The sequence below is a fragment of the Hyla sarda genome, chromosome 3, assembly GCF_029499605.1.
Source record: "Hyla sarda isolate aHylSar1 chromosome 3, aHylSar1.hap1, whole genome shotgun sequence".
Lineage (NCBI taxonomy): Eukaryota > Metazoa > Chordata > Amphibia > Anura > Hylidae > Hyla > Hyla sarda.
This window is the reverse complement of record NC_079191.1, coordinates 90,408,718-90,429,267: the sequence shown is the minus strand read 5'-3', so window position 1 is coordinate 90,429,267 and position 20,550 is coordinate 90,408,718. Positions and strand designations below refer to the sequence as shown.

Sequence of the window (20,550 nt, the reverse complement as noted above, 5' to 3'; positions counted from 1 at the left end):
GCTGACGTCATTCCACTTCCTGGGGACGGGGACACTGCAGAGCCGTCGGCGTATCACCGGCAGTAGCTATGTCCCGCCCCGGCCTGTGATAGGCTGAGCGCACTGTCATGTAAGGAGCTCTGGCCGGCTTCTTACATCACAGTGGGCTCAGCCTATCACCTGCCGGGGCAGGACATTGCTACGGCCAGTGATACGCCGACGGCTCTGCGGTGTCCCCGCCCCCAGGAAGTGGAATGACGTCAGCACTGCCGGACCGTGAGGCCTGTGCCGGACCAACGGGGGCTCGTAGGAAGGTATGTATGAGTTTATTTTGTTTATTTTTGAGGCCCGGGCATATAGAAATGTGTACCACTGCAGTTGTCCTTTAATTAAACCTATCAATGGTGTACACATAAAAAAAATACCAAAGTCCAAAATAGTGTATTTTTGGTCACTTTTTATACATATTTATAAAAAATCAAAAAGTCTGATCAAAACAAAAATGGTATGGATAAAAACTTCAGATCACGGCGCAAAAAATGCACTGTGTTGAAACGGAAGCCCCCAAAAGTTACAAAATGGTGTTTTTTCTTCAATTTTGTCGCACAATGATTTATTTTTTCCGTTTCGCCGTGGATTTTTGGGTTAAATGACTAATGTCACTGCAAAATAGAATTGTTGGTGCAAAAAATAAGCCATAATATGGATTTTTAGGTAGAAAATTTAAAGGGTTATGATTTTTAAAAGGTAAGGAGGAAAAAACGAAAATGCAAAAACTGAAAAATGCTGAGTGCTTAAGGGGTTAATTTCTGCATGATTTGCATGTGGAAATCCTGCCATGTGAACATCCCATTAGGGCTGGTTCACTCGGACGGATCCGCTGACGATGGACCCTACAGTGTTGCCTCCATCTGTGCCTGCTCATAGCGGTAATCTGCCGCTATGAGCTGACATGCTGCTACATGTGAGTCGTCACACGCATGCGCAGTATACTCGCACACATCGGGGCTGCTCTCGGCCTAGCTCAGGGAGCAGGGAGAGCAGCTGCGATGTGTGCGAGTATACTGCGCATGCTCGCGGCAACTTGCACATCGCAGCGTGCCTGCTTGTAGCAGCGGATTGCCGCTATGAGCAGGAACAGATGGAGGCAACACTGTAGGGTCCATCGTGGGCGGATCCACTGCGTATTTTACGCTGCGGATCTGTCCATGTGAACAAGCCCTTAGGGTAGAGTTCCTTTGGATATTCTGTTGAAGTTTACTGCAAACTGATTCTAATAACACTCAGACTTCAGAATTTACTCAACGGGCATTCTGCCGCAGAAATTCTGATTTGGAATTTGGATTTCTGAATTCTGTGACAAAATCTGTGACAATGGGGCTTGAATTGCAGCGAATTTGGTGTTTAGATACCATAGAATTCCACAATTCCGTTCAGCAAGCTTTGCTGAATGGAATTTTTGCAGAAATTCTGCAGTGTGAACAGAAATTGTGCAGCTTCACAATAGAATTTTTTTGACATTTTCAAGTTCTCAGCTTAGTGTCAGAGATGGCGTATTATGACGTGATGGTCCTCATGGTTTCTTACTCATATAGAAAATGTCAACAAAATCACTGCTGTATAAAGTTGGAATTGTACAGTTGATTTACAATAAATGTAAATGCTCCCCCATTTATTCAGTAGAAATCCTTCAGTCATATAATGAAAGAATCACATGACTTCATATGATTAAAAATGCAGTGGAAAATGCCAAAAAAATTCCATGAAAACTGCATCTTAGGAGTGTAAAATAACAGGGCAGTTTTTTATGGTGTTTTTTCAGGTAAAGGATGCTAGAACACGTGTTGGTGGCTAGGGCTACCGCTCATGATTTACCACCAATTGGCAGGCTGCACATGGACTTATTGTGGGAGATTTATCAAAACGTGTCCAGAGAAGAAGTTGCTGAGCTGCTCAAAGCAACCAATCAGATGGTTTCTTAAAATTTTCAGAGGCATTTTCAAAAATGAAAGAAGCGATCTGATTGGTTGGTCACAAATTGCAAGCCCAGTGCTGTCATTTTGCATTCCCAAGATGCAGTTTTTGTGGCATTATTTTTCAAAAATAGTGGGCTTAAAGGGGTACTCAGGTGGAGATTTTTTTTTTTTTATATCAACTGGTGCCGGAAAGTTAAACAGATTTTTAAATTACGTCTATTAAAAAAAAATCTTAATCCTTCCAGTACTTCTCAGCTGCTGTATCCTACAGAGGAAGCTGTAAAGTTCTTTTCTGTCTGACCACAGTGCTCTCTGCTGTCAACTCTGTCAGTTTTAGGAACTGTCCAGATTAGGAGCAAATCCCCATAGCAAACCTCTCCTGCTCTAGACAGTTACTGACATGGGCAGAGGTGGCAGCAGAGAGCACTGTGGTCAGACTGGAAAGAACTACACAACTTCCTCTAGAGCATACAGCAGTTGATAAGTACTGGAACAGTTAAGATTTTTTTTAATAGAAGTAATTTACAAATCTGTTTAACTTTCTGGCACCAGTTGATTTGAAAAAAATTAAAAATAAAATAGTTTTCCAGCAGATTACCCCTTTAAGTCTTGGCATTTTCCCCTGCCTTTTCTCAAGGTAAATTATGTGATCCAAGGATTGCTATTGAAGACTTGCTGGGGAAAAACTAAACCCTAGTGTGTGGTTTTTTTTACCTTCTATAGACATCTTTAAGAAAAATATGCCAAGATTTCTTAAAAAAATAAAACACCATGGTCTCAACATGCTGCGATTTTGGGAAGCTGTGACTGTGCCAAAAAGTGTGAAGAAACGCCAAATGGAAAAAATAAAAAAACCACAAGTGGATTTAGCATTTCATTATTTCCTATTGACTTCCAGCTAACATCTGGCTGCAGAATTCTTTTGTGCAAAAAATGCTGTTTGTGTCTTTAGAGTAAAGAAACCTAGTCTTACCGGTAAATTCCATGTGTAACCGGCTCCTGCTGCAGTCATGACCGACCCAGCTCAAGAAACAGATGCAATAAATATTGGGTAATTGAAACCCTTCCTAAACATATGTAAGGGTGCGTTCACGTGCATATTTTTGCTTCGATCTGCAGCAGATTTTTCTACCCATTGACTTCAATGGGCAGCAAAATGTGTTGAAGCAAATCTGCAGAAAATACGTACGTGTGAACGCACCCTAAGGGTACGTTCACACACGCGGATTTTCGCAGAATATTTAGCTGTGGATCCGCTGGTGAAGGCCCCACTCTATGCTGGCTTTATATGTGCCTGCTGGTAGCAGCAATACGCCGCTGCGAGCAGACAGAGTGCAGTGATGTGCGCGGCTTACTCGCACATCGCGGCCGCTCTCCCTGCTCTGAGCTAGGCATAGAGCTCCCGCGATGTGCGAGTATACTGCGACTCGCACATCGCAGTGTGTCTGCTGGGAGCTGCGTATTGCCATGTAAAGCCAGCATAGAGCGGGCCTTCACCAGCAGATTTGCAGCGTACCCTTAGGGTACGTTCACACGAGCGGATCCCTAGTGCGTATTATGCTGCGGATCCACCGCTCAAGGACCGTTGTATGCTGCCTTTACAGGTGCCTGCTCGGGGCGGCAATACGCAGCTATGAGCAGACACACTGCCATGTGCGATATACTCGCACATCGCGGCAGCTCTTGGCCTAGCTCATAGAGCAGGGAGTGCGGCCACGATGTGTGCGAGTTCACCAGGCATGCGCAGCGACTCGCACATCTCTTCAGTGTGTCTGCTTTTAGCGGCGTATTGCGTCTTTGAGCAGGCACCTGTAAAGGCAGCATCCAGCAGTCCTTCAGCGGCGGATCCGCAGCGTTATACGCGCTGGGGATCCACTCATGTGAACGTACCCTTGGAGTGCATCCCCATGTAGCCTGTCGCTGTATGTATTTTCACCTAAATTCCTAGAGTTCTAGGATTTATTTTGGATTTTTTGCCTTTCGGTTTGTACAGGAGGAACACATTATTCAGTGTTAAGCAAAAAAATCTATATATATATAATTTTTTTGTGCACATTACAACTGATATGTCTTAGGCTGGGTTCACACCACGTTTTTGCAATACAGTTCCCGTATCAGGTTTTTGAGGAAAAACGGATTCCTCAAAACCTGACTAAACTGTATCAAAACGTGTGTACAAATATTAACCCGTATACGGTTTGAAAAATGACATCCGGTTGCATCCGTTTTTTAAGAAAAAAACGTATACTTTTTTAACTTTTCACTCCATTTTGAATAAAGTTTTACTTGTTTGATTGAAATTCCAAGAAAAAAAACTGTGCAAAGTCAAAAACCGTATGGTGAACACCGGATGGAACTGTACGCACATACAGTTCTGTACGGTTCCCATTGACTCCCATATTAAAAAAAAAAACGTATATGGTTTAATACAGTTTTTCAACCGGACCTAAAACCGTGGTAGACTACGGTTTTGGGTACAGGAAAAAACCCAACAAAACCGTACAGGATGCAAAACGGACACAAACGGATGCATCGTTTGGCATACGGTTTTCAATGGAGAGTCAATGCATACGGTTTTCAATACGGTTCCATACGGTTTTCACATAGAAAACTTATACGACAACTGTATTGCAAAAACGTGGTGTGAACCCAGCCTTACATATGTCTTATCACTGTTCAAAAAAATCCTAATTTCAACATTATTATTATTATTTTTTTTTTCATATATCATGAAACTTGGTCGCTCCCACCTATGAGTTAACGTTTTGGACACATATAAAGTGTGGGGACAGAAATAAAATAAAAGAGAAGCTGTATAAAAAGTAGTTGACAAATTTTGGCAGATGATAGGACAAATTTATCATAGAGCGTCCGCTATTTTTATTTGTCCAAAAATACATCTCGTGGGTCTAAGACAACACCAACTGCGAGTCCGACAGCAAATTTGCAGCAAAATCCATGTGTTCCTACGACATATTATTAAAACCATGCTTAGGCAGAAAGACATAAAAAATGTGTGTCAAGTAGTTATGTTTTGATGTGTTACAGTAGATTTGTGGTGCAAAACATTATTCTGCTATAGGAGAACATTTTGCAGAATAAAGGGCCCTCTAGTGACTAAAATTGTGTATTACACTTTTTAAGTAAGTATTTTACTCTATAGGTGTGTCATGAAAGGGGTTAGTTTCTCTAGTAAACCAAAATGTTAGTGTTTCCTAAGTACAATGCCTCCAGCTGTTGCAAAACTACAACCCCCAGCGTGCCCAGACAGCCAAAGGTTCTCAATCTCTATACACCCAGAGACAAAAACTGGAGAGACTTGTCAATAACAACCAATCACAGCTCCGCTTTCAGCGGAGCTGTGATTGGTTGTTATAGACAAGTCTCTATAGTTTTAGTCTCAGATTGATAAATTAGGATCAATGATTTGCTGCACACACTTCATACACTTCCAACTGCACATCCAAATACTGTACTTATACTTTATCTTAATATAGTAAATGCCTTACGCTGCATCTACACACAGTACATACGGGCCAGGTCCGGCTGGGATACGGGAACGTCTGTTTTCCGCACCCCCCAGCCGTATACAATCCCGCATTGCTTAAAGGAGTAGTCCAGTGGTGACTCAGTGGTGAGCAACTTATCCCCTGTCCTAAGGATAGGATGTGCATTTCCACACTGCACACGCCTTACGCTGCATCTCCACACTGTACACGCCTTACATAGCATATCCACACTGTATACGCCTTACGCTGCATCTCCACACTGCACACGCCTTACGCTGCATCTCCACACTGTACACGCCTTACGCTGCATCTCCACACTGTACACGCCTTACACTGCATCTCCACACTGTACACGCCTTACACTGCATCTCCACACTGTACACGCCTTACACTGCATTAGAATCACTTGTACCTTCCGCAATTCAACCTTTAACCTCTTGTGGACGACAGCGTCCCACTCCCCTTCTATGACATGCGCTCAGGAGCTGAGTGCGGGTCATAGCTGGGTGGTCCTGTCGGCTATCTGCCACTAGACCCATCTCTAATGCCAGACATCACCGATCATGGTGATGCCCGGCTTTAACCCCTTAGACACCGCAATCAAATTTGATTGTAGCGTATAAATTGTAAGTAAAAATGTCCCAGCAGCTCAGTGAAATTAAGTGAAAACACCTAACCTGCTAAATTCAGGACCTGGGAAAGTGTCTATTTCCCTCCCTCACAAACATCTAGATAAAGTGTATGTGGTAGAGCTTTTCCCACCACAGCAGAGCTGCATAAAATTCATCATCCTGCTGCACCTTCATGATAAATAAGATGCTAGTCAAACCCACCACCCAAATAAACGTGGGAAAATAGCTCTACCGTAGACATTCTTTGATAAATCTGGATCTATATATCATACATAAATTAAAATCACACACAAAAGTTACATACAACAAAGTGATACTAAGAGAAGGTACAAAACACTGGGGGAGAGGCTGTGAAGTGAGAGTGAGCTCAGACTCTTCTCATCTGAGTCCTTGCAGGGTGGAGAGTACCTCTTGACAATCCATAGACTTTAATGATGCCAACAAACTGTGAGGGGGGGGCACTAGTATTTAGCTTCCAATGGGGTGTAAGCCTAGTTGACAGTGGAGGCCCTCTATCGCATATTAGGAGCAGAAACTAACAGCACCAATAGCTGGTCAACTGGGTGGGTGGAGAGCAGGGATTTACAGACACATCAAAGGGATACCCCGTCCCTAGACATCTTATCCCTTATCCAAAGAATAGGGGATAAGATGTCTGATTACAGGGGTCCCACGATATTTGTGCAGCACCTGGTGTTCGTTTAGAACACTAGGTGTGGATGGCCGTGACGTCATGACCATGCCTCCTCAATGCAAGTCTATGGGAGGGGGCATGGCGGCCGCCACGCCCTCTCCCATAGACTTGCATTGAGGGGGTGTGGCGTGACATCACGACCCCCGCTGCTTGCTCCAAGCGTTCAAAAAAAGCCTGGTGCAGCGGAGTACCCCTTTAAGGAAGGACTTTTTTTTTAAATATAAAGTATCCGACAAAAAGTAAAACATCAAAGCACAGTATATGAATTCAAATTCGTTATATGTCATTACGAAGTATATCTTCTATTTTTGACCTTTTCTAAGTGAACGTAAGTGTGCATTTATGAAATCTTTTAGGGTAGTAGATGGCATGACATTCTCTGGTGGGCTAACTATGCAGTAGACTCAATAAATATCCATAGCACAATATTATTCTGTCAGTGTAAACTTACCAGTGGTTTAGGAGAGAAAAGCATTTAAATAAATGTGTAAAAGCCAAAACAAAGAGTATAAAACAAAAAAATACCCTTTTTTTCTTCCCAGTTTTATTTTTTTTTTTGTTGTTGTTTGTTGTATTTTTTTATTTTTTTTTTTTTTACATCTTTTCCATAAGCAGATGTTGACATATATAGAATGAACGTCTGATATTGAAATGTGAGTGCCTAGCTCTGTAGTAAATATGAATCCCATTACAGGGCAACATTTTTTTTTATATGATATAACTTTTATTGTCTCTTTTACAGACAGCAGGACATTTTTATTGGGTATGCGAAGAGTTACATCAGTTATCATGGTCTGGATATAACAGGATTCCAGAGAATGAGGAGTCATTGAGATTGTCTCCATAGATGCCTCCAAAATCCTCCCCATATATCTGTAGCCAAACTTCATCTCCGCTCTCTAAGGCCAGAAGGATTGAGCCAGAGGCCTGATCCACATTATTTGTCTGAAACTGGTCAAAGGTAAACATAATAGGTTTGTTATTCTTGTATAATCCAATTTTGACATCCTTCATGTAGACTGTAAGATGGTAGGTGAATAAATAAAGGCCCTTAACATGGCAGGTGAACTTTCCTGTGGTGTCATCATAGTGGCGCTGGTCATTGTAGAACACTTTTGTGAAGCGTATAGGCACGTTTGGGGTATTAACTCTGGTTGTCAGGCCCATGCTAAAGGCTGAACGATGTAGAAAGGCATTCTCTCCTGTTGAGCCCTGGGGACCTGGAAAGCCACGTGGACCTTCAAGTCCTGAAGGTCCTTGTACACCAACTTCTCCCTTCTGCCCTTTATCACCTGTAAGCATTGATATAATTCTCATGAATAATTCACATAATACTATACACTAAAAATACATTCATTGATATTACCATTTTTTCATTTAGTTGCAACAACAATTTTTTTTTTATAAAAGTGGGATCTGGAAGAGCAGCCAAATCATTTGTCACTTTTTGGTAGCGTCTCATTTCATTTTTTTATGTCATTATGGAGTTGACTTCTTGTGTGAGCTGTTTCTAACAGTATTCAAAGGGGCACTGTCGTTTCACACAATTTCCTCCAATCGATTGTCAATATGATACCTAGCACTAAGGTCCTGGCCACTAGGTGTCTCCCTTCTATACAATCTGCTGTTCACTGCCAAGGAAAGATGAGAAATCCTGTGTACCTGCAACCTGAGTCAGTCTGTCTATTGAAGATAACTCACACTGTTCCACAGAGGTTAATAAAGGCTTCCCTCTCATCTCTGACCACCCATAAAGGTCTGAGCAGATATACTTTGTCTAAATTAAAGTGTATCTACTGCTGGGTTGCAGTGTAATAACCCCCTCCCTTCCCTTTATTTTGTCAGCAGCAGCAACGTAGAAGCTTAGTGTAACCCTTTTCTTACTGTGATCCTGCTGCTGTTTCTTTCATTTCTGCCATATAGCACCTTGCCAGCCTAGGGTCCCGGTAACACTCTGGCCCTCCCTCTGCCATATAAAGTACTGTACTCTAAATCATCCTGCATCACAGTGCAGCCTGTTCAGTCAAATGTAATTGTGTCTTCTGTGCTATCTCATGGTATAGCAGATATAAGTATGTGCTGTGCTTCGATTGGCAAGATAAGTAATGTAAAGAAAGTCCATGTGTGTGTACTACTGTCAAAAGCCAGCTCTGGTCCTTCCCTGCCAAAATGAGAGAGTGAGAAACAGCTGTGCACCATGGAGGGGACTCTCACAGGCTCAATGACAACAGTGAGATCACATATCTTCATGTCACTTTTCTGAAGGGTTAATCTAACAAAATCAGGCAGGTTTTTAAGAAAAGACAGATATATTTTAAAGGTTTGCTTGACAGCAAACCCCCCAATTACATAGGCACAGTATTCTCTAGCAGACCCTATACATTTTTGTGGGAGAGGTGTCTAGGCAGCAGTAATGGTTTCAGCTTAGGCTGCTTTCACATTATAGAATTCTCCGTTTTAAAGATCTGTTATAATTACCCGTTAACAAAACAATTAAAAATGACCGTTAAACGGCCGTTACAAAATCCCATTATAGTCTATGGGATTTTTACATTACCCGTTTTAACCTGTCATAGCCCATTATTAATAACGGACGTTAATTTGTAATCGGAGAAAGTAATGGGAGAAATAGTGAATGTACTATTTCTCCCTTTACTTTCTCGCATTACAAAATAACTTCCATTATTAATAACGGGTTGAAACGGGAAAAGGAAAAAATCCCATAGACTATAATGGGATTTTGTAACGGCTGTTTAACGGTCATTTTTAACGGTTTTGTTAACGGGCCATTATAACGGATCTTTAAAACAGAGAATTCTATAGTGTAAAAGCTGCCTATATAGAATTCTATAGTGTGAAGGTAGCACTGTGTGGTAACTGAGGATCACACCATTAACAAAAGCTGATGCTCACAGCTCATCTCCCTCCATCCCCACTGTGAAATGGTCTCTGTATGGGTCACAAAGGGGGCCTAGACATGTCTCCCACACAAATGAATAGTCTGTTCCAGACTATTGTGCCTATGCTATGGGGCTTGATTGATTTTGCTTGATTTTGTTAGATTAAAGGGGTACTCTGATGGAAAAGAAATGTTTTCATATGAACTGGTGCCAGAAAGTTATACAGATTTGTAAATTACATCTATTTAAAAATCTTAATCCTTTTCTTACTTATGAACTGCTGTATACTACAGAGGAAATTGTGTAGTTCTTTCCAGTCTGACCACAGTGCTCTCTGCTGCCAACTCTGTCCGTGTCAGGAACTGGCCAGAGCAGGATAGGTTTGCTATGGGGATTTGCTTCTACTCTGGACAGTTCCTGACAAGGACAGAGGTGGCAGCAGAGAGCAATGTGGTCAGAGACTGGAAAAAGCATTCTCTTCTCTGCTATACCATGAGATAGCGTTGAAGAAAGTACATTGGACTGAACAGGCTGCACTGTGATGCAGGATGATTTAGAGTAAAGTACTCTAGATGGCGGGGGGGGGGGGGGGTACTACTGTGGCCTTAGGTTGGCAATGTGCCATGTGAGCAGAAATAATAAGAGACAGGAGCAGGATCACAAGAAAAGGGTTATACTAAGGGTCTATTCACACGGCAGAATTTCCGTAAGTGGAATTCCTTCTCAAATTTAAGCCCACAGACCTCTATGGGATTCCGCACTCCCATTCACACTTCTGAATTTCTGCTTGCGGATTTCCACAAGCGGAAATTCAGAAGTGTGAATGGGAGTACGGAATCCCATAGAAGTCTATGGGTTTTAATTTGAGGTGGGATTCCGCAAGCCAAAATTCTGCCGTGTGAACCAGTCTGAGAACCAGTCAGCCTCTGCCCTGCTGCTGGAATGAGGAGACTCTGCTGAGGTCTAATGTTCGGAGTCAGCACAGGCAGGAACAGGCAGTTTCAGACTACTGCTTCCCCCAATGGCCAGTGAGTTCTTTGCAGTTTTTCTGTAGACACAAATTGTCTCAGGGCTTAACCCCTTAAGGACTTAAGCGTTTTTCCGTTTTTGCATTTTCATTTTTTCCTCATCACCTTCTAAAAATCATTACGCTTTCAATTTTGCACCTAAAAATCCATATGATGGCTTATTTTTTGCGCCACCAATTCTACTTTGCAGTGACATTAGTAATTTTACCAAAAAATCCATGGCAAAACGGAAAAAAAAATCATTGTGAGACAAAATTGAAGAAAAAATTTCATTTTGTAACTTTTGGGGGCTTCCGTTTCTACGCAGTACATTTTTTGGTCAAAATGACACCTTATCTTTATTCTGTAGGTCCATACAATTAAAATGATACCCTACTTATATAGGTTTGATTTTGTCACACTTCTGAAAAAAATCATAACTACATATCAGGAAAATGTAAACGCTTAAAATTGTCATCTTCTGACCCCTATAACTTTTTTATTTTTCCATGTACAGGCCGGTATGAGGGCTTATTTTTTAGCGCCGTGTTCTGAAGTTTTTATCGGCACTATTTTTGTGTTGATCTGACTTTTTGATCGCTTTTTATTCATTTTTTTATGATATAAAAAGTGACCAAAAATACGCTATTTCTGGACTTTGGAGTTTTTTTGCGCGTACGCCATTGACCATGCGGTTTAATTAATGATATATTTTTATAGTTCGGACATTTCTGCACACGGCAAATGACCCTTAACTTTTTTTTTTTCCACTTTTTTTTTGCAGTGTTATAGCTCCCATAGGGACCTATAACACTGCACACACTGATCTCCTATGCTGATCCCTGCAAAGCCATAGCTTTGCACGGATCAGTCAGATAGGGGCTTGATTGCTCAAGCATGTGTTACGCCGAGCGCTCCGGGTCCCTGCTCCTCCCCGGAGCGCTCGCGGCGTCTCTCTCTCTGCAGCGCCCCGGTCAAACCCGCTGACCGGGAGCGCTGCACTGACATTGCCGGCGGGGATGCGATTCGCATAGCGGGACGCGCCCGCTCGCGAATCGCATCCCAAGTCACTTACCTGTCCCGGTCCCCGGCTGTCATGTTCTGGCGCGCGCGGCTCCGCTCTCTAGGGCGCGCGCGCGACAGCTCTCTAGGATTTAAAGGGCCAGTGCACCAATGATTGGTGCCTGGCCCAATCAGCCTAATTAGCTTCCACCTGCTCCCTGTGTATATTACCTCACTTCCCCTGCACTTCCTTGCCGGATCTTGTTGCCTTGTGCCAGTGAAAGCGTTTAGTGTTGTCCAAAGCCTGTGTTCCAGATCTCCTGCTATCCTCATTGACTACGTACCTTGCCGCCTGCCCCGACCTTCTGCTACGTCTGACCTTGCCTCTGCCTAGTCCTTCTGTCCCGCGCCTTCTCAGCAGTCAGCGAGGTTGAGCCGTTGCCGGTGGATACGTCCTGGTTGCTACCGCCGCAGCAAGACCATCCCGCTTTGCGGCGGGCTCTGGTGAAAACCAGCAACAACCCTAGAACCGGTCCACCGACACGGTCCACGCCATTCCCTCGCTGACACAGAGGATCTACATCCAGCCTGCCGAATCGTAACAGCCTGTAGCACAGGCTTGGAGCAATCAATCGACGATCGGATGCTGCGGAGTCAGGTAAGGAGACCTCCGCCTGCGTCCCAGCTGATCGGAACATCGCGATTTTATTGCGATGTCCCGATCAGCTTGACTGAGCTTCCGGGAAGCGTTTACTTTCCTTTTCAGACGCGGCGGTCAACTTTCATCGCCGCGTCTGAAGGGTTAACAGCGCGCGGCACAATGATCGGTGCTGCACGCTGTTAGCCCAGGGTCTCGGATATCGTTAGCAGCCGGGACCCACCTATTGTGATGCGGGGTCACGGCGTGACCCCGTTTTTCACACTGGGACCGGGCTCAGGGTGTACAGGTACGCCCTGAGTCCTTAAGAGGTTAAAAGAGAGTGGAAGCCAAACTTTATCTATAGAACTTCTAGTTCTTCTTTCTTATAATTAAATTCCCTTTTTATATATTTTATATAGGTGAATATATTTTATTGTGTTATTATATTGCAAGAGTTATTTCATAGCACTTTAACATCAAAAGAACTCCTATCTGGGAAATATTTTAGATCTAAGAGATGTTCACCCCTGCCGGAAGTTGTATAGTCCTTTTATATTTGCTTTTGTCACTTGCCTGCTCTGTAGTCGCATGCCGCCATTTTGGGACTTAAAGGGGTATTCCAGGCCAAAACTTTTTTTTATATAACAACTGGCTCCGGAAAGTTAAACAGATTTGTAAATTACTTCTATTAAAAAATCTTAATCCTTCCAATAGTTATTAGCTTCTGAAGTTGAGTTGTTGTTTTCTGTCTAACTGCTCTCTGATGACTCACGTCCCAGGAGCTGTGCAGTTCCTATGGGGATATTCTCCCATCATGCACAGCTCCCGGGACGTGACATCATCATTGAACAGTTAGACAGAAAACTTCAGAAGCTAATAACTATTGGAAGGATTAAGATTTTTTAATAGAAGTAATTTACAAATCTGTTTAACTTTCCGGAGCCAGTTGATATATATAAAAAAAGGTTTTGCCTGGAATACCCCTTTAACATGAGTTTCTTACATCACTGAGGGTTCTTCAAGTCACCCCTCAGCTTTACCTTCTGCTATCCCAATGGTTTTTGCAATTGCAGAGAGCTGTTCTCAAGTATGACTTCCCAGCTCTGTAGCATCACTTTTGTTACAGTAAGAATATAGAGGGACATTTATCAATGTTTGCTTATGTATTATTTTTTTAGTAATTTTTTCCTTACTATTTTTTTTGCTTATGTGTGACTTATTTATCAACTGGTTTCAGCCTGTTGATAATTTTCTTTCACGTAAGCAATTTTTCCTTTTTTACCTTGGTAGTAGCTTTTTCTGCTCCATGTTTGAGCTGGAGTAAATTTAGTCAATTTTTAACCCTGTTGCGACTTTTTTTTTGCGCAGTTGCGACTGTCGCAGTTAATAAATACCTGACTACCCGTAGTCCATTTTAAAATTATTACTACATAGTTAATTTTTGGAAAACTTGCTTTTCTCGCTTTCCAGTCAAAATGTCGCACGAAAAATCGCGTAGTCGCAGTTGCGACAATTTTGCGACAATTATAGTAAAGAAAACCTGACTAAACCCGTTGATAAATGTCCATAATAGTGTTTTTTGCCATTTTGTGGTGCTTGTTTAAAATGTGATGCACTACTGACAGGCTGTATATGCAGACAGAAGAAACAGTTTAAGAGCTGCAATGAACACCAGGAGTTGTATTTTTGAACAGCGCGTTTCATCTGCCCAATACATGAAGTGAAGAGAGATAAGGGCTAATGTGCCTTTGTGACTGTTCATAGGAGAATATACAGCGTATTTCCTGTTGCCTAGTGGATTTTGCGCAGCATGAACTAGGTTACGTATATACTATGTGTGACCCTACCCATATTGGACTGCAATAACTTAAAAACATGTATAGATGGTAAAAGTTCCGTTTTTTCTTTGTGTATCAGTGTGGATTTCAGTAGTCAGTGTGGATTTCACTACAGCTTCCATTAATGTGTCAACTTCTTTTAGACTCTGTAAGGGCCACTTCACACTTCGATTTAGCAATACGGGAATCGGATACAGTTGGGGGGAGTGAAAACTGGACGCTTCCATATCCCGGCCGGACCCTGCCTGTATGTAATGCATTTCAATGAGCCGACCAAAGTCAAACGCTGACTCCGGTTTGGGTTATTTTTGCCCTGTATACAGTTCTTTAACCGGACCTAAAACTTTGATTCCGGTCAGCTCATTGAAATGAATGAGGTCCTGGCTAGGTCCGGCTTGGATATGGGAGTGCTCAGTTTTCGCTCCCCCCGGCCGGATAAAGTTGCCGTAACCTAAAAACGTTGTGGGAACCCAGCCTTACACTGTAACTAAGATCAAAAATCAGCTTCAGACCAGAGTTACTGAACTCAATATTGGAAATAAAACTAGGGTTCCAGGCTTCATCTATAAAAAACACTATGCACATCCACTTGTAAATGTATAATAAAGTTTGCAGTTATCATAGTACTTATAGGACATTTATTTAAAGGGGTACTCCGCTGAAATACATTTTTTTAAATCAACTGGTGCCAGAAAGTTAAACAGATTTGTAAATTACTTTTATTTTAAAAATCTTAATCCTTCCAGTACTTATCAGCTGCTGTAAGCTACAGAGGAAGTTCTTTTCTTTTTGAATTTCCTTTCTGTCTGACCACAGTGCTCTCTGCTGACATCTATGTTAATTTTAGGAACCGTCCAGAGTAGGAGCATATCCCCATAGAAAACCTATCCTGCTCTGGACAGTTCCTGACATGGACAGAAGTGTCAGCTGTGAGCATTCTGGTTAGACAGAAAACTAATTAAAAAAGAAAAGAACTTCCTCTGTAGTATACAGCAGCTGATAAGTACTGGAAGGATTAAGATTTTTACATAGAAGTAATTTACAAATCTGTTTAACTTTCTGGCATCAGTTGATTTAAAAAAATAAAAGTTTTCCAATAGACTTGCATTGAGGGGGCAGGGAGTGACGACAGGAGGGGGCGGAGCCATGACATCACTATTCTCCAACCCCTGTATCAATAGTCATCAGACACGTAGCGATCTTCGCTCTGTGCAGCTGATGACAAGCGGGGGCTGCAGGAGAGATTACGGGGGGTCCCCAGCGGCGGGAAGCCCGTGATCAGACATCTATCCTTTGGTAGGGTATAAGATGTCTAGGGGTGGAGTACCCCTTTAAAGGGAATGTATCACATCGATTTTTTTACTGATTAGAACCAGATAATGAAAGGTGATCATATTTTCTTATTTTCTATGTATTTTCTAGTTCATTCATAATATATTACTACAACCATTTTTTCCATCAGCTTAATTTTTTTTTTAAATTATATTTTTTTAATCTGTTTTGCCCCAGACATCTTATCCCCTATCGATGGATACCAATTTTGTTTGTTTTGTTTGAAAAATTTTTTTTTTCAAAGTTGCACAATAATAGAAAAACTATTGGAATTTTTAATCGCATTGACCTACAGTAAAAAGATAATAAAACATTTTTACCATAAAGTGCACTGTGTAAAATGTAACCTCACAAAAATGTGCAAAATCGCATCTTTCTTCAAAATTTCCACCCACAAAAAATGTTTTTGGGTTTTTCCTTATATTTTATGGTAAAATAAAAGATGTCATTACAAAGTACAATTGGTCACGCAAAAAACAAGCCATCAAATGGGTCTGTAGGTGGAAAAATAAAAGAGTTATTCCTCTAAAAAGGAGGATGAAAAAACTAAAATGCTAAAATTAGTATTGGCAGTGTCCTTAAAGGGGTACTCTGCCCCTAGACATCTTATCACCTATCCAAAGGATAGGGTATAAGATGTCTAGCAAGGGAGTACCCCCTTAAAGGGGTTCTCCGGTGGAAAACCTTTTTTTTTTTTTTTTTTAAATCAACTGGTGCCAGAAAGTTAAACAGATTTGTAAATTACTTTCTGCCGACATCAGGAAGCACAGTGCTCTCTGCTGACATCTCTGTCCATTTAAGGAACTGTCCAGAGCAGCATATGTTTGCTATGGGGATTTTTTCCTACTCTGGACAGTTCTTAAAATGGACAGAGATGTCAGCAGAGAGCAATGTGCTCGTGATTCAGCAGAGAGCTCTGTGTTCCAAAAAGAAAATAATTTCCTCAATAGTATTGAGCACCTAATAAGTATTGGAAGGATTAAGATTTTTCAATAGAAGTAATTTACAAATCTGTTTGTTTCTGTAACTTTCTGGTACCAGTTGATTAAAAAAAATAATAATATTTTTTAATTATTTTTTCCCGCTTTTCCTAACAAGTCAATAAGACTATCTACACTGTCCCAAATGGGGTCTAATTACCAATACAAAATTCTTCCCACAATCTCCATTTTTGCTGATATATTATACTGGTTAACGCATTTTGTGCAAGTAACCCTTCCATCTTATAATTTCTTTGTACAATTTTTATTAATTCACAAAAATAGGTATTTCCTCAGATTTCCATTTTTGTGCTATCTGAGAACGGGCCACAAACAAAATATGTGTCATTACCATCAATTCAAAATTGGGTAAAGTACCAGTTGTTAAAGATAGCAATGCCACCTCAGGGCTCTTATTTATAGAACGTCCCAGTATATTACCCAGTAGGAGAAATATCTGTTTCCAGTACTTCTGAATTTCCTGACACTCCCACCAAATATGGAAAAATGAACAGACTTTTATTTTACATGTCAAACAAAATTTTCAAAAAATTCGATGAAATTTGATTAAGTCGGTATGGTACCCAATGCCACCTATACATTATTTCCTTGATATATCCAAATGGTTGGAGCATCTAGAGACTTCAAGTGGAAGATTAAAAACAAAATGCCATTCCTCCACAGAGAAATTACGGCCCAAATCTTTTTCCCAAGCTTTTGAAATGAAAAAATATCTGGCTCCTTAACAGAGACCATATGGGCATATGCTCGGGATATTTCCTTTTCCATATTATCCCCTTTATGAAAAAATGTTGTGTATAGGGAAGTGTCTTCTGAAAAACAACATTTTTATTTACTCAGAAGATGTATTAATTGCAGATACTTAAAAGAATCTGTCTTTGGAATTTTGAATTTACAACATAAATCCAAGAAAGGGGTAAGTCCTTCTATTGTAGATATATCAGCTAAATTTTGAATTCCCAACTTACTCCATTGGGTAAAATCTGTTTGTGGGAGCAATAATTGTAAAAAAAAAAAAAAGAGTGGATCAATATAGAAATAGATTAATTAGGTTATACCTCTGGATTGCGTAATATGTAACAAAGAATTAGATTGGAAGGAGTGAATGATTAGATGTGTGAATGTTTGGTTTTTCTCTTCCTTTCTTTTTTTCTCTTCTTTTCTTTGTTTTTTTTTCATCGTGTCTATGTGTAGACCATTCTATACATATTTGACTGTATTGTTTATCTGTGTTTAAAAAAAAATAAATAATAATAATAATAATAATGTTTTCCACTGGAGTACCCCTTTAACCCCTTAGGGACCCATTTTCACCTTAAGGACTCAGCCCTTTTTTGCAATTCTGACTACTCTCACTTTATGCATTAATAACTCTGAGATGCTTTTACCTTTTATTCTGACTCCGAGTTTGCTTTTTCGTGACATATTCTATTTTAACATACTGGTAAATTTTTGTTGTTACTTGAAAATTTAGCATTTTTCTAACTTAGAAATGTTCTGCTTGTAAGGAAAATGGACATTACAAATACATTATATATTGATTCACAAATACAATATGACTACTTTATGTTGGCATCATAAAGTTGACATGTTTTTACTTTTTGAAGACATTAGGGGGCTTCAAAGTATAGCAGCAATTTTCAAAATTTTCACGAAAAAAAATTCTGAATTTTCCAGGGACCAGTTAAGTTTGAAGTGGATTTGAGGGGCTTTTCTGTGAGAAATACCCCATAAATGACCCCATTATAAGAAACTACACCCTTCAATGCATTCAAAATGACAATGAGAGTTTGTTAACCCTTCAGGTGTTTCACAGGAATAGCAGCAAAGTTAAGGAGAAAATTCAAAATCTTCATTTTTTACACTCGCATGTTTTTGTAGAGCCATTTTTTGAAATTTTACAAAGGTTAAAAGGAGAGAAATCCCCCCAACATTTGTAACCCAATTTCTCTCTAGTAAGGAAATGCCTCATATGTAGATGTAAAATGCTCTGTGGATGCACAAGAGGGCTCAGAAGGGAAGGAGTGACAATAGGATTTTGGAGAGTTAATTTTGCTGAAATGGTTTTTCGGGGGCATGTCGCATTTAGGAAGCCCCTATGGTGCCATAGCAACAAAATAAAACCCACATGGCATACTACTTTGGAAATAACACCCCTCAAGGAACGTAACAAGGGGTTCAGTGAGCCTTAACATCTCACATTTGTTTGACGACTTTTTGTTAAAGTCAGATGTGTAAATGAATATTTTTTCCACTAAAAGTTTTTTCCCCAAATTTTACATTAGGTAAAGAGGTAAAAGGAGAAAATGCCCCCCAAAATGTGTAACCCCATCTCTTCTGAGTATGGCAATACCCCATGTGTGGAGGTCAAATGCTCTGCTGGCGCACTACAATGCTCAGAAAAGAAGGAGTCACATTTGGCTTTTGGAAAACAAATTTTGCTGAAATGTTTTTTTTTTTTTTTTTTTTTGGGGGGGGGGGGGGGGGGCATGTCGCATTTAGGAAACCCCTATGGTGCCATAACAGCAGAAAAAACCCACATGGCATACTATTTTGGAAACAACACCCCTCAAGGAACGTAACAAGGGATACAGTGAGCCTTATCACCCCACAGGTGTTTGACGACTTTTTGTTAAAGTCGGATGTGTAGATGGAAAAAAAAAATTCACTAAAATGCTGGTTTTTCCCCAAATTTTACATTTTTACAAGGGGTAATAGGAGAAAATGCCCCCCAAAATGTGTAATTCCATCTCTTCTGAGTATGAAAATACCCCATGTGTGGATGTTAAGTGTTCTGCAGGTGAACTACAATGCTCAGAAGAGAAGGAGCACCATTGAGCTTTTGGATAGAGAATTTGTTTGGAATAGAAGTTGGGGGCCATGTGCATTTACAAAGCCCCCGTGGTGCCAGAACAGTGGACCCCAACATGTGACCCCATTTTGGAAACTATACCCCTCACAGAATTTAATAAGGGGTGCAGTGAGCATTTACACCCCACTGGCGTTTGACAGATCTTTGGAACAGTAGGCTGTGCAAATGAAAAATTACATTTTTCATTTTCACGGACCACTGTTCCAAAAATCTGTCAGACACCAGTGGGGTGTAAATGCTCACCTCACCCCTTATTACTTTCCGTGAGGGGTGTAGTTTCCAAAATGGGGTCACATGTGGGGGGGGGGTCCATTGTTATGGAACCATGGGGGCTTTGTAAACACACGTGGGCTTCAATTCCAGACAAATTTTCTCTCCAAAAGCCCAATGGAGCTCCTTCTCTTCTGAGCATTGTAGGGCGCCAGCAGAGCACTTTACATCCACATATTGGGTATTTATATACTTAGAAGAAATGGTGATACACATTTTGGGGGGGCTTTTTAGTGAAAAAAAATGTTTTCTTACTTTTCCCCTCCAATCTCAATGAAAATTTTCAAACACCTTTGGGGTGTTAAGGCTCACTATACCCCTTGTTACGTTCCGTGAGGGGTGTAGGTTCCAAAATGGGGTCACACGTGGTTATTTATTTTTTGCGTTTATGTCAGAACCGCTGTAAAATCAACCACCCCTGTGCAAATCACAAATTTAGGCCTCAAATTTACATAGTGCGCTCTCACTTCTGAACCCTGTTGTGCACCCGCAGAGCATTTTACGTCCACATATGGGGTATTTTCATACTCAGGAGAAATTGTGTTACAATTTTTTTTCTTTTACCTCTTGTGAAAATAAAAAGAATGGAGCAAAAAAATTATTTTTTTTTACAATAACATGCAAGTGTAGACCCCAACTTTACCTTTTCATAAGAGGTAAAAGGAGAAAAAGCACCCCAAAATTTGTTAGGCAATTTCTCCTGAGTACAGAAATACCCCATATGTGACACTAAGTTGTTGCCTTGAAATATGACAGGGCTCCGAAGTGAGAGAGTGCCATGCGCATTTGAGGCCTACATTAGGGATTTGCATGGGGATGGACCCGGATGCAAGAATTACACTTGTCTCCAATACCAAAATTGCCCTGCGGCAGTGTTTCCCAAACAGGGCGCCTCCAG

General features: G+C 40.9%; 1 protein-coding gene across 3 annotated transcripts in view; it reads right to left on the bottom strand.

Annotated features, from left to right (window-relative positions):
* Positions 1 to 7,443: 7,443 nt before the first annotated feature.
* LOC130360591 (adiponectin-like) overlaps positions 7,444 to 20,550 on the bottom strand; it is a 76,069-nt gene continuing 62,962 nt past the window's right edge. For all 3 annotated transcript variants that reach the window (XM_056563130.1, XM_056563129.1, XM_056563131.1), the window contains one exon: positions 7,444 to 8,082. In XM_056563130.1, the coding sequence (XP_056419105.1) occupies positions 7,571 to 8,082 (512 nt within the window). In that variant the 3' untranslated portion in view covers positions 7,444 to 7,570. The remainder of the gene's footprint in view (positions 8,083 to 20,550) is intronic.